The 17553-nt window shown below is 38.5% G+C and overlaps 2 protein-coding genes across 2 annotated transcripts; one reads left to right on the plus strand and one right to left on the minus strand.

Moving 5' to 3' along the window:
* The first annotated feature begins 331 nt into the window (after nucleotides 1–331).
* Nucleotides 332–15639, plus strand: LOC113680464 (coiled-coil domain-containing protein 150). Its single transcript, XM_089179991.1, has 27 exons — nucleotides 332–1097; nucleotides 1826–2072; nucleotides 2633–2676; nucleotides 2913–3005; nucleotides 3183–3415; nucleotides 3948–4032; nucleotides 4481–4573; nucleotides 4670–4738; nucleotides 5482–5574; nucleotides 6067–6150; nucleotides 6335–6385; nucleotides 6541–6597; nucleotides 6765–6827; nucleotides 7423–7551; nucleotides 8043–8212; nucleotides 8732–8825; nucleotides 9590–9759; nucleotides 9905–10034; nucleotides 10339–10545; nucleotides 11073–11141; nucleotides 11583–11659; nucleotides 11995–12058; nucleotides 12505–12591; nucleotides 13216–13295; nucleotides 14348–14456; nucleotides 14758–14892; nucleotides 15120–15639. Exons 1-27 carry the CDS (start codon nucleotides 468–470, stop codon nucleotides 15189–15191), a joined length of 3435 nt encoding a protein of 1144 aa, XP_089036117.1. The 5' UTR covers nucleotides 332–467; the 3' UTR covers nucleotides 15192–15639.
* Nucleotides 15626–17262, minus strand: LOC113680540 (melanocortin receptor 5). Its single transcript, XM_027197575.2, has one exon. The coding sequence runs from the start codon at nucleotides 17127–17129 to the stop codon at nucleotides 16227–16229; it is 903 nt and encodes a 300-aa protein (XP_027053376.2). The 5' UTR covers nucleotides 17130–17262; the 3' UTR covers nucleotides 15626–16226.
* Nucleotides 17263–17553: the final 291 nt, after the last annotated feature.

The following is a 17553-nucleotide window of genomic DNA, read 5'->3' on the forward strand; positions in this document are numbered from 1 at the left end:
CTGGACTGACTCTCCTCAGCAAGGTTATGAAAATCCTGTGTTTATCTGGCCTCCCAAGGAGGAAAGATGAGACTTATCTGCCACCTCTTGTTTTCATTTTGCTGTGGCAAAAGTAAAATTAAGGGGTAGAAACTCTACTATGAGCAGGATGAAATAACAAAATGGAAAATTGTGATTTTTTTTTTTAATGAGAAGAGGGGAAAAACGCAAACTAAAGAGAGACAAAAAAGAGGAGATTAAAAATTAAAAAAAAAAAGAAAAAAAAGAAAAATCTTTCAAGTCTTGGTATATTATGTTCACCTTACATGACCCAACTACTGAGATTGAGGCTGAAATCTGATTAGCCCAGTGTAGCAAAAATGGCGGAAATTCCAAAATGGTTGAACGTAAAGGCATGTCACTTTGAAAACAAACAAGATAGGCGAACAAATATGGTTTCAAACTTAAATGGGGATTAGTTCAGTTAGATGATAATTTCAGTGGAGAAAATGAGTCGTAAAGTCATTTCTCCAACGATGCGATCGAGTTCGAATTCATCGCCACAACACACTTTTGAGGTGATGCAGCGTCGGTTACAAATGGCTGAAGAAGAGACGAAAAAGTTAGTGGATCAACTGGCCGATTACGGTTTTAGCAGAGATCGCCCCGAGAATGATGAAAATGGTAAAAGTGGGAGAATTAATCCCGTTCAACCATTCAAAGCCACGGGATCGATCTCCCCAGAAACAGAAATTCTTCAACGAAATTATGAACAAATGGTTTCAAGAGTTTGTCGCGCTGAAAGTACAATTCAATCATTAAAACTTGCAATGTGTAGTCTTGAGGCTGAAAAGAATCTTGCCATGATAGATAAGGAGCCAGATATGGCGCCTCTTCCTAAAGATACGTACGAGAATGAGATTAAAAAACTTCGAAAGGACTTGCATCGGTACAAAAAAGAATTGGAGACTTGTGAGAAAGAGAAAAAGGAAAGCCAGACTGTGGTGAAGCGACTTGCTTCGGAGCTGGACACATCTACTCAAATTAACGAACAGAATAGATTGAAAATGGAAGAACTCAAGCTAAATAAACAAAAATCAATCAAGAAAATTAACGAGGTAGGTAAAGACCTCAACGATGCCTCTTTGATTTTTTTGGTGATATTTGCTGATTCCAAGACGGCAAAAGAACTTAGCAAGCTTTAATTTGAACTATTCTTGTGGGCCTGTAAAAGTTTAACGCTATGCTTTTTTCCGTGAATTTTTTTAGCAGTCAGCCATGATGACAGTATTTCCAGCTCCACTTTTAACCTTAATCCCAAAGATCTGATGGTTAATTCTCCCCTTTAGCTGCTTGACATTTCCTTGTAAATGACTTTACTTTTTTACAATTTAATGACAAGAGAGACTAAGAAACATAAAGAATGCCATAAGGATGGTCAGCAAAAGGGTCACAGACCCCATACGAGATTGACCACCTTAAACTTAAGAAAAAAGAAAAAAAATTGGAAAAGGGAATTATGGATATAAAAAAGTACAACTGATAATCAGCATATAAAAATGTATAGAAATATTCAAGAGATTATCAAGCAGCCAAGAAATCAGCTACATGTACTCCCTTCTTAGAACTGAAAAATACTTGGAGCACAACAAAATTAGTTACAAGAATTTGATGCACAATCAAGATAACTTCTACCTGATAGGTTAGAGTATTCTCATTAACCGTTAGCTGGATAATTCGGGAATATCATAGAGAGAAGTTACATGTTAATCTCTTCTGGGAGGGCTAAACAGCTGGAGTTGAAGCATGCAAGTCAACATGAAATAATTTTATTTTTCTCCCTCAGCTTACAGATGAATTAAACAGAGAAAAAGATCTTCGATCAAGTCTCGAAGAATCGCATCTCTCTCTTCTTCAAAGAGTATCAGATATGGAAAAGATTGTAGAGTCTGGACGGGGGGATGTTCAGACATTAGCGCAGGACTGCCAAACACTGAGGAGGGAGGCTGTGTCAGCCAGGGAAGAGTTGGAGAAGGTACAGCAAGCTAAGGGGCAACTGGAAGTCCTTGTCACTCAACTTCAGGAAGATACAGGTGTAGTATATCCAACTAGATCAACAATGAAATTTTCATCAGCTTGCATTACAAAGCACTGGAGAATTTTCTGTTTCATTGGCAGATTTTTACATAATGTAATTCTCTGATTCATTGATTAAAAAATGAGAAAAGGGTTACAAAACAGTATTCAGCACTTGAATCAATTAGCTTATTCAGCCAGAGCTTATCGCAGTTTCCACTATGATAGCTAGCAAGGCAAGTGACAAGGAGTATTACAACTCCCCCCTGGATGGGATGCAAGTCCATCCCAAGGTTACCCCCAGCATTTCATCAGGCTTCCTTGACAGTTAGCCACTATCCTTTTGTACTCATGATGGAGAGAGAGTCACTGTGAGAGAGAAGTGTTTTGCTCAAAAACATGACACAATGACTTGGCAAGATCTTGAGCTTAGACCTCTCAACCTGAAGTCCAGTGCACTGACTGCAGGGCCATCAGGTTACTCACTACTAAACAATATTGCTGAATAATTTGATATCATATTATATCAGGACACTGGTTTTCTAACTATTCATAATTTTGTCTTCTTATTTTACAGTAAACTCTGATTCTCAACTAGCTACTCTCACAGTGGAGAGAAAGGTTTGTCTCACTTAACCAAACACCAATTTCTCAGAACTAGCAATAACCCTTTCACTCCCAAGATCTAATTAGTAGTTCTCCTTACTGTCTGCCTTACAATTCTTATGATGTTAGTTTTGAGAATTTGGTATTGGATCAACTAAGAATCTTTAATAATAAGTGAATGGGTAGATGGATAATTAAGTGATAATTATATATTCAGACATGTCAATCAAAGATCTCTTTTGCTCCTATAGACTTTAAATGCAGATGTAACAAAATTCAGGAATGAGAACAAGGAACTGAGACAACAATTTGAAGTTCTTCGCAAGAGTTATGAAGATCTTAAGGTAAATAGCTAGCTCTTGTAGAATCTCTAGATGTCCTTCTCTATATCAACTTGCTTTTCAACATAGAACAATTTTGTAAATCAGTATATTGAAGTCAGTTATTGAAAGTAGTGCTAAATTAATCTTCTCTCTCTTTTCAATTAAATTTTAATTAGCTTTCTTGCACTACAATTTCAGGGAGCTCATGAGAAAATTCTTATGGAACATTATAAAACCAGTGATACACTGAAGACAATGACTGCAGACAACAAAGTGCTTGTCTCACAACATCAGGGTGCTTTGCAACGAGAACGAGACCAGTGGAATAATCGAATGGCTGAACAGGAGAGAGAATTGGAGAGATACAGACATGAGATAGCACAAGAAGTGGCCAGAGAAAAAGAAAAACAACAGTACATGGAAAATGAAAGGTAAACATGAGTTGTCTGCATGTATTGTGCATACAATGTCACATGTCTGTATTATAATATGTCATGCAATTGATAGGATTTGATTTTCCCTTTGATGCCTAAGATTGATTGGCTTGCAATTTCTCCTTACAGATCCTCTTTTAATCAAAGGTCATGAGAATAAAGGAAATGATCACCAAATAAATCCTTTAACTCCCAGAAGTGATAAACATGTGATTTCTTCCCTAAAACATCTATATTTAATCCAGCAAACATGCAGCGAGAATAATCAAACTTATTAGGTATAAGTTGTTCTCTTGATCTAACACCAAATTCTCATGACTAATATACAAGGAAATGTGTAGAAGTCAGAGGGAAGAATTAACTACCAGATCTTGGGATTTAAGAAGCTCCTGATTGTCAAACAAATTCTCCTCGTCAACACCATTTGGAGAATGTGAATACTAATACTAGGATGAAGAGAGTTACAGTCCTGCATCTAAATGTGTGAATTTTTGTCATTTACCTTTTGTTAACCTTTACTTTTATCCAGATCTGCTCTTAAAGAAGAGATCAATAAGCTTCACAGGCAGTTGTTAGATGAGAGAGGGAAGACTGACCAACTCAAACAGGAATTTGTAAGTTTTTAACTGTAAAAAAAAGAGCTATTAGTTCTATATTTTCTGTATTTACTAGCTTAACTCTTTGCCACCTTAGAGTGACTAGCATCTAATTTCTCCCAACATATTTCCCCTGAATCCCACAGTAGGGTGAGAAGAACAGAGGAAATGATCACCAACTAAAATGATTGTCAAATAAATTCTCCTTATCAGCACCTTAGGAGATGTATAGAGAACAGAATGGAGAATATAGGGGATGGCATCTTCTGACGTTTCTGCTCTCGAATGAGGCACATACAGTAATCAAGAGTAGTGCTCTTGAAATCAAGTTATATACGATGCCTGGATGTTTGATTTCTTTTAATTGTGAGCTGACTTAGTTCTTTGTGCCACTTTCCAAGATTTTCTCTCTTAGTGCAACTCCTGAAGCTTTGAGTAAAGTTAGCTTCATATCGCTAATTTTCAGGACAGAGAGGTATTTACTCTACAAGCCAAGATAGAGGAATTGACCAGGGAAAGAGAGAATTTGACCAAAGAAAATGATGTCGTAAGAAATGAGGTACACTCACATGTGCATTTAGAACTTCTCATCAGTGTGTGAAAATTATGCACCAAATAATGGCTGTCTTTTCGTAAATGATCATTGATATTTCAGGTGAACCAAGCTGTTAGCGACTTTTCAAATGAAAGGGACAAAGTTGTTGGAAAACTGAAAGATGCTGAGGTAATTAAACATGAAACTTCAACTTCAGGCTTTTGCTCATCGCTCGCATTTTTCCGCGCCTCAAGGCTCGGAAAATACAACGCAACTCGCAAAATATTCACCTGTACTTTATGTTAAACCATGGAATAAGTGTTTCCCTTGCAATTCACTGGTAACTATTGTCACAGGGATAGCTCTATCTTTTCAAATCAGAATTTTATTTAGACTGCTAACACACAGAAGCTAGTTTAAGCTAAAAACATAGATATAATTTAAGTTAACCGAGATTAAAAAAAAATAACCAACAAAAATGAATACAAACGAAACGAAAGGAAAATAGTTACATTGATAATGCCTAATATATAATTACAAAAGCGAATAACTTCTAAGTTGAAGAAGACTTTTGGACAGAGAACTGCGCTAAGCGCGACTTAAGGTAAAAGAGACTGGCTTTAAATTCAAGAGGACTGCGTTATTACGTGCGGTATGAAAACGCACGAAAAAGTTGTAACTGACGAAGAAAAACGATAGCAAACTTAACAAAAAACACCGAGGAGGAGGTATAATAAAATAAAGGGCGAAATAATTAGAAAGCGGTTTAGATCTGACACCTATCGCTATTCTTGATAGTGGTGAGATAAGTGTCCTACACAGACACGGAGTCAAGCGCTCTAACCGCTTGGCTACCGCGCCTCTCATAGACCTGTATTTGCACAACTAACGTATTATCGTCTTCTTGATAACAAAATTTATTTTCTAATCAGGGAGAGATCCATGGTCTGGAAGAATCAAAGAAGTTGCTTGAAGAGGAAAATCAGAAACTACTGGAAAGAATTTGTGCTCTCGAGGAAAAACAGGTACTAATGCAGTCAGGATCCGTCTCACAGCGACATACGAAAACGTGAAGTTTCAAAGAAGTTTCTATGCTTAATCGAATGCCTTCTCGTGAACGATCATCGTTTGAGTGCAGAGAAGCATTGTGAAAAATATTGACTAACGTTTCGTTTCTCGAGCATTGATTTACATGAAGAACGTTGCCAAGAGTAAAATTCTGGTTGCCACTGAGTGGTCAATTTTGTATTCTCATTGGTGACAAACTGGTCGCAATTTTTGACCTTTGCAATTAATCTCATTGGAGAGTTTCTAGATCAGTATCAATATCTGAGCAAGCAACGCACCCACCCCTCCCCTGACCCAACTACAGTCAACTGTTAACAAGCCAGGTTAATGTTGGGCTAGGGGAGGGGTAGGTTCGCATTTGCTCAGATACCAACATTGATCCGAGTTTGTGATATTAAACAGGAACAACCCCTACATATTTTTAAATCTTGAATTATTTTACATTAAAGGTCAGCCAAGGCCAAATTGAGGAAGCAATGAAAGGCATGATGGATTCGAAGAACAGACTAGCTTTTGAGAAGGGAAGCTTACAGGTAACTGAATATCACGATTGTAAACTATTTAAGCAATTTCTGGTCACTACAGGTTAAAATATGTTCAATGATAAATGTTTGTTACATCATTTGATGAATTTAAATCTTAAACGTTTGCAAGTACATTCCGATTTACTGAAACTCTTAGTTTTTTTACTCTATGTTCTTCTTTTACATTCTTCAGTCTCGGGTCGAACATCTTCAGCAAGAATTAAAGTCGTTTGGATCTATAAAGGTACGGGTTACAAATTTGTGTATTAAAAAAATGCAGGGCTCTTTTTAACACTGATTTAAGACATGTTTAGCTTCGAGCATTTTCTTTGTTGAAGCTGAAAAATAGGGCTACGTTCAAAATGCTATGTTTATTATTCAGTTACTGTTTTGTTACAGGCCGAAGCTGAACAGCTCAGAAAGATCAACACTAACTTACAAAACCAACAGAGCAAGGTATTCTGTTAACCTTTTAAAAAAATTATTTATTTTTATTTTATTAATTATTTATCAATGTTATTAATTGTTCTGCTCTGTTTGTCCTTCGCTCTCGTCACAAACTTGCGTCAGCTCAATTGAAAAACGCACGAAACAGACATTCTTTGTTCTCTTTCGTCTCTTAGAATTTAGTTGAAATGCAGTCCTATAAAAGCACAATAAAGAAACTGGAATCGCAGATAAGAGAGGTAAATTAATTTTCGCTCTGATTCTTAGAAATTGTGTACTATTTTTAACAACACACTATGATGCATTTTTGTAGAATTTGGCATATGATAGATAGCTTGTTAAAAATCTTGCAAAATTTTCGTGAGTTTGCAGGGAAAGGGGAACAGTAGATCTAGCTAATTACCACGTTTTTCAGCGATTTTGCGAATCATCAACCCAGTCAAAGGGAGTTATTTGACTGCTTATTTTATTTTCAGTCAAAATTGTGAGATTTTGTTCGGAGAATTCCAGATTCTATATTGTGGAAACAATTATATTCGAACATTTCCGAGGACGCTACGGAGATTTCCGGAGGCGATTAGAATACTTCTAACACTACTACCTATTCATTGCTTTGCTTATCGTGGAGGCTTCGCGGCAAGTACGATCTTTCACGAGAATTAAGTTTCCCTCGTATTGGCTGTGGTTAAAATCACTTTTGACAAAACTGTTACTTAGAGCTGTAATGGCTAATTTCCTTTTGTCGCGAGGAAAAAGTCGGCGGACATGTGCTGGCGTGATTTTTAAGTTTTTTGTCCGTAAAAATGAGAGATGGTGGATTTTTCGTTCTTGCAGGGTCAATCAGCACACAGCAGGAAGGATTCTGATTTACGATCAGTGATCCAGTCCAGAGAGAACGCTTTAAGAGAGGTGGAAAAACTTGTACAACATGCAGAGAGTTTGGAGAGAAAGTACAATGACAAGGTATTTTTGAAACAGTCTCTAATGATTCAATTCAATTTTATTTAATGTATAGGAAATGGGTTCAAAAACATCGACGAGTATGCAATCTATAATTTTCAGTTAGTTTAGCTAGGGTTCTAAATCAAAACTGTCTGGTCAGATCTATTAGTATTAAAGTTTCGTGTAGTCTTCTGAAGGAATCCAGTTTTGTAAATATTGTGGAAAGCGTCCCTGGAAAAGAAATGGCTTGTTGCGACTAACGTTAACCCTTGAACTCTTGAACAGAATCACCGTTGAATCAAATGTAAAGGTCATGAGAGAAAAAGTAAATGATCACCAATTTAAGAGACTTCTGATTGTCAAACGAATTCTCCTTGTCATTATCATAGGAAATTTAAAGAGAACAGTGTGGATAATTTTAATACGTATGTTGGGGTGTTAAGGGTAAAACGCCCTGAGATTTTCTGGGGCTTCTTTTTTGTTTCATTACTTTTTACCTTGCTTCTTTCCAGGTCGACTCATTGCAACGGTCGCTGAGCGATGCGCGGGAAAACAGCGGGCGGCTGTCCAGCACGATTGAAAGTTTGATGAAGTCACACGCAGAGCTACAGGAAGCTATGGAACGGCTTCAAACTGAAATGGGACAGAAAGACAGCGAGGTTAATATACTTCGGAGGGATAAGTGAGTGTTGTTTGAGATACCTTAAAGACCCGTTTATACTTCACAAGTTTTTTCTTAGCAGTGCAGATGGAAATAAATATGACGTGACTTTGCCTGGCAACTTCATAATTTCTAGAAAAGGACATGCCAGTTTTCAATGATAAGGAGTAGTCGTAGAATAAATAAGTTGACGGAGATGTCTTTGGAAAGAAAGTTGCCATTAAAGCGAGGAAAAATTGGAGGGAAATACTGTTCATGCAAGTTTTACCACAGTGAGATAATGTTTGTGGGCATAATCAAGGTCTGACTCAAAAGGATAAGAGTGACTCTGAGAGGGGCCCAAAACATGTCTATACCCAAGGAAAATACACTGTATTGCTATTATTATCACTTTGGAGGGCATTTAGAAATTAGAAGCTGACAGAATAATAAAAAAACAGTCCAAGAAATCACGCAAGCGTGCAAGCGGGCTAAAATACAGTCTAGCCCTTCCAAAATCTCCATTTTAGCCCTAAGATAGTCGTGTCTGTTGTTTGGTAGGATTTCCTCTCAGGAGCTCATCAAACAACTACAGTACGAGAATGATGCCTTGCAAAGTAAAATCATCTCCATCGAACAAACAGAGCTACAAGAGGTGAGTAGGAGGAACTATAGCTTAAAAGGTGAAAAACTATCCAATCTAGTTGGAAACATAACTCCTTAAAATATTTTTCATCGCGTTTCTCGCCTATGTAGTCCAGTACATCACCAAAAATTTCTATGTTCACAAAAAGTTTAAGAAATTTCGTTTGGCTAATAAAAAGGCAAGGCAACTGAAAGCGGTAAAATCATGTTAGGCATAAGACATGAGAACATTGATCTTGTTTCTGATTGGTTAAGGACGTATCTGATAGGTGATTGGTCGGGATAAAGCCCTCGTTCTCATAATTACGCTCTAATCATCATCCCATGTGACAAGCCCCCCTCTCGATATGCTTCCTGTCCGTAACTTCAAGTTTCTAATAACCCTCCCCCCCCATCTCCCACCCCTTTCCAATAAGCTCCTCCCCCCTTCGTTTCCACCATTACGTTAAAGTCAACAACTTTAACGTAATGGTGTCTGGAATTTTACAGCATCCTTTTTAAACAAATAAGGCTTTAAGCCAAAGAAATGTGTACTGCATGTGACATTCAATAACTTTGGGCGATTACTAAGGAGAAAAATTACTCTAATTTTAGTCTCCCGGAAATATCCCCCCTCACTCCATCCAGTTACCCCAGTCCCCCGATACACTTCTTCTCTGGTAGCCAGGGGAATTTTCAAGCCCCTGGACACCTGTTTGAGTGTTTTTAGAAGGCGCATTTTATTTCCCGGTCCTTTTAGTTAATTATCTATCTAATACCGAATAATTTTTTTAGCTTAGACCGTTACGTGAAGCGCTCTCCGATGCGCAAGTTGATCGCGAAGGAATGTCAGTCCAACTGGAAAGACTATTGTCGGCGAACAAAGAACTGCAGGACAACATAGAGGTGCTACAGACAGAGTTAGGAAGAAAGCAAGTGGAGTTTGAAAAATTGCTGGAAGGAAGGTGTTTTGCAATAATTTTCTCATAGTTCCCTGATCGAAGTTTTCATAGGTAGTGTCAAACTTAAAATCGTCATGCAAAAGATGCAAAAGATGTAGAATAATTATGCTTCCAGGCTCATTCAACTCATAACATTCTCTGTTGCCAGAGATCATCAAATTCGAGAGTCCCGCGAGCAGAAGGCTGTCGAGGTCGAGGAAAGAGTGGAAGAAGTATTTCGAAGAGGACAAAAGGACTTACAGGAAACGCGGGCGAAACACAAGAAAGAAATGTCCAAGGTAAAATTATTTTAAGAGGATTCTGTGCAATCTTGTAAAAACCAAAACCAACGTAACCACAACAACAAATCAGAGTTAAGGAAAATATCACAGCGAGCCAATGAGGATTTGAAGTCAAAACAGACAAAGTGCTCAAGCGCGGGAAAACTGAACGTAGGTGACCAAGTCGTGATTGGTTGTAGTTTTGTACTTGATCGGTCGAGAACGAAGCGTGAGCTTTCTGGACCAATCATTTAATCTAAAGACTAGCCTGCTTAAAGGTAACTCAGAGGATGATGTCTCTAAAATTTATGTTTCTTTATAGCTAAAGAAAGATCTGGAAGACGCAAACAGTTACAAGAGCAAGTTGAAAGAATCAAACAAAAATCTGGAAGAAAAAGTCAAGGAGCTGGAAGAGCAACTTTCCAAGAACAAATCCAAAGTAAAATCACAGAAAGTGCAGCTGGAACAGCTACGAAAATCTCACAAAGCTAAAGATATGGAAGAGGAGAGTGCAAAGAGTAAAACTGAGGTAAAAAAATATTAAACTCTTTTTTTTTGGAACTGCCTAAGCGCGGGAAAACGCGGGTGCCCAAGTCACGTGTTGGTTCAGTTTTGCATCTGATTGGTCGAACGGTGGCGAAAGTTTTAATGACCAATTACAGAGCGAAGTAAGGAAAACGATTTTGATGCTGCTCTTTTGTTCATTTGTTTGTAACATGCAGAAGTACCTTCAATTTGTAAGAGACGATAACATGTTTACAATGTCTGTATCTGGGACCTGAGAAAAACACAAAAAAAGGAGCTGATAAGCTGGGAAGGAACAAGTAGAGTGTAAGAGATTAAAACGGTCTGCAAATTATGAAATTAAGAACTTTAGGCTAACGTAGGTGCGTGATTGGTCGAACGGAGGCGCAAGGTTTTTTAAGACCAATCACAGTATGGAGTTAGCATAAACACTTCCCTACGATACAATATTAAATTTGCGGCGTACGTTGAAGTGACGACATTCATGTCATCAGGGTTTTGATAATTAATCATAGCTAATTTACTTTTAAGCTATTCAAGAAAGAATTGAACAATTTGGAGCGTGTCAAGAATGAATACATGCGTAAGAACAGTGAACAGGTATGCAAGTCTCATATATGTTATACAAATCGTCCTACCAGAATAACAAATACTGCTAAATAACAGTTTGCGAGTTTGCTGCTAGATAAGGCCACACATGTGCTTGAGTTTGGTTTGAGTGGTTACTTATGCCCGTAAAGGTTCTTTGAGTTGTGTTTTGTGGTAAAGCAAAGTGGCCTTTTTTATTTGTTAGCAGTGAATTAACTTAAACTGCTCCTAAAGTTCATACTTGTTTCGTCGGAAAAACCAGTATCGTTTCGCTAAATTTTCGTGAAAGTCTCGTAAGCGCGAGTAAAAGAGAGTTCTCCGACTGAAATGTCGGCTATGGGAGACAAATTCGGTCTAACATCACATCGGAACTAACAGTTTCATGCTAACTACACTATATTGTTGGCTGTTTTTTTAGTATCTGATTCGATCTCTTTAATTTTGTTGTCGTAGGCCAAAACAATCGGAGAGTTTGTCTCAAAGTTTGCTGATCTACAGACAGAGCTAGATACATTGATCCAAGCACAAAGGTAAGTGAAAAGAAATCAGATCAAGCTAGGCCCGAAAAACTTCAATTCATTTTGAGTGCATTTTGGTTGCGTGTTGGTGAACCAAACCTGAGGTAGTCACAACGGCCAATGCTACGAGCCACTGAGAAGAACAAGGAACGGATTCAGTAACGCGCAGGAAAACGCGAGTTCCAGAGTTGTAATTTCAGTTTTGAATCTGATTGGTTGAGAATGTAGCGTGAGTCTTCTAGACCAATCACAAAGCGAAGAAGTTAATCAAAGCTCAAGTGTTCCCGATACCCAATTGAAAACTGCACAAAATATTGTGGTAACCAAGTGTTTGTTATCTTTGACAGAGAAAAGGATGAAGAACTTGAGCAAGAAAAGAGCCGAAGAAAAGAGCTGGAACAACGCTATAAGGTAAGTAATGGAAAAAATTAATTCGAGTAAATTTCTCTTTTAATATCACAAACTTCAAGTGCCTCTCTGAGATACTTTGCTCGCTCTGATTGACCCAGATGTAACTGAACATGAGCGTTACTTTTTTAAGTTTTCTTGACCGCAATTTCTTCAATTTGTAGTTTACTAGTGAGGTTATTATCACCCTTCAGTCAAAGTGTGGTTTACTTCCAAACAAGTAACAAGAAGGCTTCTAAAGTTTGCCCCGTTCGCTTGACAGGTGGCTTCCTTGTTCAGAAGTTAATAGCCCCCAACTAGTTTCTAGTGGAAGTCAAGGGTCGAATCCCGTCAAAACCTGGTCTTTTGTTTGATCGTTTTGGGTGTGCTTTTGAGGATTAGAGTTTGCCGACAGGGATTTGATTTCTAGACACGTTTCATTTGAGTTTGTTGCGTTGATCATACAATAGAAACTTCAAGCACGAGAAAAGGATTTGGAAACATCCAGAAAAGATACAGAAAGGAAACTTGCAGTGGCCAATTTTGAAACAAAACAGGTATGTTTGTCCCTCCACTGATCAAATTTTTTGCAGTTACTTCGTGGAGTGAATAAGAGAAATGGCTTGTGCATTGTGGATGTGTTTCATCCTTAGCGCTATATGAACCATTCACGGTTTCTATAACAGAAAGTCTAACAACCCTCTTTTTGTGGAAGATCCACTTTCAAATTGGCAGGGCGCTGGATTTTTATCAGGAGGTTTGGGTTCGAAATCAGGCCGGGTCATTGTGCTGTAGTCTCGGGCAAGACACATTACTCTGCAATGTAACTCTTCACTAAGAGTATGAATAAGAACTGGTGAATTGTCGGGGAAATCCCCCTGGAAATGCTAAGGGGTTGGTGAAGTGGAAGGGAGAGAGGGGTAACTTTCACTGGACTCGAACCCACTCAGGAGAAGCATCCATACTATTCGTTCCTTCATGCTACAGAAACATGACTAAGTTCAGGCCCACCTGTGAATCAGATCCTTAAGCAAACGTTTCTTCTTTAACTCGTTAGAGTTATGTTGTAGGTAGCTGCTGGTGATGTTTCTGTTGTTCTTTACAGAAACTCTCTATGGGTTGTTCAAAGTAAGAGCGCCCTCTTAATGATATTTTCTGTTATTCAATGTCTTGTTTTTTAGGTTTCTGAGAATTTGCGCGAAGCTCAAGAATGGTTCAAATCAAAATTTGGAAGCCTACAGGCTGAGTTAGTACGATCAAGGTACGGCTATCAGATGTACAAATAAAATTAAATGGATCTATCATCGATTTTATCAAGACAAGAAACTCGCTGCGTCGTTTCGTGCACAGTTTACCGTGACCTTCTACCGTCGTAAAATATACAAGAAAAATGCGCTCCAGTACCCTCCCTAAAACGGAAGGAAAGGTTGAGCGCATTTAGATTGAGTGTCTTAAATCAATCAATCATTTGTTTTAACACGTTTCGTCGAGGAGCTAAGAACTCGTTCAAAATACGAACGTGTATAAATAAGATCTATAGTACAACATCATTCCATCTTAAAACAACTCAGTAAATATATAAAAACTAGCAATAAACACATAGAACGTAAAAAGCTAAATCCTAAACTAAAAAATAGCTGTAAGATAGCTAAAAACGTGACCAGAAAACCATAAGACACGTTCTAAAGAGCCGCAATCTTGCAATTTACTTTCGAAGTTATTGACATCCCTTGAAAGACGTACTTGAGAGGGCAAATTGTTCCATAACTTAGTGAACAAGTAAGAGAAAAAAATGCCTTTTTAACTTTAAAGTTACAATTAGGCAATTCCAAAGACAAGCCTCACCTCTAAGCCCATACGGTGTATGCCTGTATTTAAAAAGGTTTCCAAGATAAGAAGGTTCCATACCCTTTAAGCATTTAAAAAGAAGTATTAGCGCCTGATTTAAGCGCTGACGATATAAGGATTTCATGCCAGCCGTAGTGAGCGGCTCGTCGTATGACATTGACTTATTATTCCTTATAAAAACAAAAAATTGACTCATCATGCTTCTTCAAGGCAAAACCTAATAAATCACAATTTACAAATCAGAACAAAGAAGCCAATGAGAACTCGTAAGAAAAAAACATAGAAATTGCCGGACGCGAGGGAAGGGCGATTGATTAAAGGTACAATTCGCGTAACTTTTACATCTGACTGGTTCAGACGGTGGCACGAGATTCTTTAGAGCAATCAGAGAGAAAAAATCAACGCAGAAGTCTGAATCTTCTGCAAAGTGTCTTACCATTTGATACGTTTCTTTTTCTTTCGCAGAAAAGTACAGGAGGCGCTCGAAAAAGAAAACAAAGAAAACTTTAAGAAAAGGGATGAGGAAAAAAGAAAAGTTGACGAAGCCACGGAAAAAGCCAAGGAACTTATGAGAGTAAGAAAGGAAGGAAGGAAGGAAGGAAGGGTTGTTATGATTTTGCGCTATGTTCTGAGATGTTTGGTACCTCAAGCTGCAGCGCAGTCTGCGAGTGCTGTGCGCAGAAGCGAGGAAATTGACTGGCCTTGCTTGATAGCAAAACGCCAGTTCAGTGAGACTCAGTTTTGTCACTTCTTATTACTGTCACGTAACGTTAACGGACGGAAATGTTAAGCTCTAACAATTGGAAGAAGGCCCAAGTGAGCTCGACTTCAAGACACCTGTTGCTGCATTAGCTGATCCATGTTTCTCTCCGCAGGCGAGCCGAATGACCATCAGCAAACTGGCCAGTGACGTGGCTGAAAATCACTGGGAAACAAAAGGAATGAAACATGCTTTACAGGCCGAGAGGGACTATAACCTAATGACGACACAAAAGTTAGAAAGACTTAAGGTAAGAACGATTCACACACTGGAGTAGGAACGGGGTTGTGAAGTGAAAGAACATGCAAAAGCAATGTAAGCCGGTGATAAATAAAAACTAATTCTGGCGTAAGAAGATGAGTTGTCGAGCCTTACCGAAGGTGTTGCGCACGTCTTTTACTCTCAAACAATCTACACTTCACTTACTGAGTCACCCGTTATTTCTCTCATCTGTTCTTATTGTTTCTAACGCCACAGGAATCTACTTCACGGCAGATGGAAGGCTTAGCGATGGAGCTGGACACCTTGCGTCGGTCAACACGAAGATGACAGCGGTATGCCATCTTTGTTGTCAGACATGAATAACGTAGCGTGATCTTACGTGATCAACTGGAAGGCGTTATCACGCGTTACTTAAGCGGAAATAGTTCGTTGCCAAAAAATACTCATATATTTATTCAGCTAAACTGTCTAAAAAGTAAAACACAAGTTTGTACAGTTTTTGTCTACAGTTTCAACGGAACATCAGTGTGTACTTATCAACTTGTATCTCAGAACTGGTAATGTGTAAATATATTTATTTTGATAAACAGCGCAAGGTCTTATTCGTATATCGAAGAGACTTCTTAACAAGGTTTAAAACGTCGTAACCAGTCGTAAGAAATAAAGCCTTTGCGGTTTTTAGGTAACTGAACTCGAGATATGTAGGTAAGAAGTGGTTTCCGAAATATTTATTCTCCAATCTGATTTTGAATTAAAGCTGAAATATTTCCCATGAGTTTTCACCATGTGCAATTTTTTTAAAGTACATCCTCAACCTATTCGTCAAAGACCTTCCTCATTCACTGTACTGACCCAGTCAGTATTTCTATCTGATCTAAAGTAACTAAATTGATACAATCGTCACTGATTCTCTTTGGTTATTCTCGGAAAGGACAGAGTTGTGCGCCAAAAATTCCTAATAAAATCGGTGCTGAAAAAGGAAAAGTTGAACACATTTTGTCGCATTGGTGCGACACAACGATTGGCTATTGAGACTATTTAGGTTTAAGATTTTCTCTCGAAGTGTGCTCTTTTTAAAATATTTGAATCTGAGGTTGCGTTACAAAAAAGTCTTCTGAATCCAGAATTCCATACCCCAAGAGGAGTTTAGGAATAATTGTTAATCCGATTCTAAGGAAACGCAATTTAGTAAAAGAAAAAATAGAAGCATCGAATCCCTAAAGAATATATGCTTGGCGACTGTTTCGATATAAAACCCCGCGAAACCATGTGAACCCCAAAACTCCTACACACCCGCCCTCCCCGTCCCTAAATTAGCTTTAATATGCAGCCATTTTGGTACACACCCGAATAATACTTTGTCTAACTGGAGGAGCAACATCGTTTGACAGTGTCTTTCACTGCTTGTCTCACTTCTTTGATCTTCCAACAGTAAAGAAACGGGTTGAGACTGGAATTGAAGAGCACAAGTGTGCCTGTGTACAGCTCCCCAGCAAAAGCTGCCGATCTAAAAGTGTAAGTGAAAGCTCTCGGGAGATAACATGCAACTAATGTTATTTGGATCCAGAGTGCTGCAGAAACTGTCTTACGGTATCGAACAATGTTCAAAGGAGTTCCTTCTCCGTTTGGCTGCCAGGAGTTGGCTGTCATTTGCACTTGGTGACGGTGCAGACGAATGAAGATCTTCGCGTAACAAAAAAATGAAGTTATTAAACACAGCCCTATTACTCCGGTCTTCACGTTGGTGAAAATTTCGAAATTCCAAAAACGTTCTGCGAAAGCGACTGCAATAGCCACAACGCAGAAGCAGGTTAAAATTGAACCAACTCGTGTTATTGTTACAGTGTGTCTGTATCGCAGGCCCAGTTTCAGCGCAAGAAGTCTGTCCACACTTACAGCTGTTACTGTCAACAAAGACACTCCACCGAAAATTACGCTGAGGAGGCTTTCCCAGATATTAAAGGGCGAGCACAAATTTCGCACTTCGTACATCTTGAATAGCAACTGTGCAGCAAACATCGGGTGAGATATCAAACCAACGCAAAGATCTGTAATTGCAAGGCAACGAAGCAAGAGCTTGGACGGTGGGTGCAGCGAAGACTCCTTGTGAAGAGCGAAGAGGATCAGGACATTCCCTAAAGTTGCAGCAACGGAAAGGAAAATGTTGACTGATGCAAGAACTATGTAATGAAATTCTTCGAGTTCATCAGCTTCACAAAAATCCTGCGTTGTTGTGGGCTGCCTTTGTTCAGTAAAGTTTGTCATCTCTTCAATAAGTGAAAACGACAATGTTGCCCTATCGTAAAAATTTAGAGACTGAACGCGAAGTCTCGGTGCCGCGTAATAAATGACTCGGCAAAAACAAAAGAAAACCGTTAATAATTAGCGTAATATCAGGGCAAGGTTTATGAGCATTCATATCCCCCAGCAAAATTATTTATAACACGGCTAACTTCGGAAGCAGGTGATATGAATCGAATTCTGTGTTATGGTTGGTGACCCGAGCAGGTACTGTCTAAACTGGGTTATATCTATCACGATTTTATCGCAATGGAATTGCAATGAAATCGCAACCAAACAAAAAAAAGTAAAATACAAGCAGTATTTATCTAACAGTTTTGTGGCGTAAAGTTTGTTCTGCATATTGACCTGTTCTTGGCCAATATCTAGCACTTTCACTTCCCGCGTG

This window comes from Pocillopora damicornis, chromosome 8, assembly GCF_964200805.1.
Source record: "Pocillopora damicornis chromosome 8, jaPocDami1.2, whole genome shotgun sequence".
Taxonomy (NCBI): Eukaryota; Metazoa; Cnidaria; class Anthozoa; order Scleractinia; family Pocilloporidae; genus Pocillopora; species Pocillopora damicornis.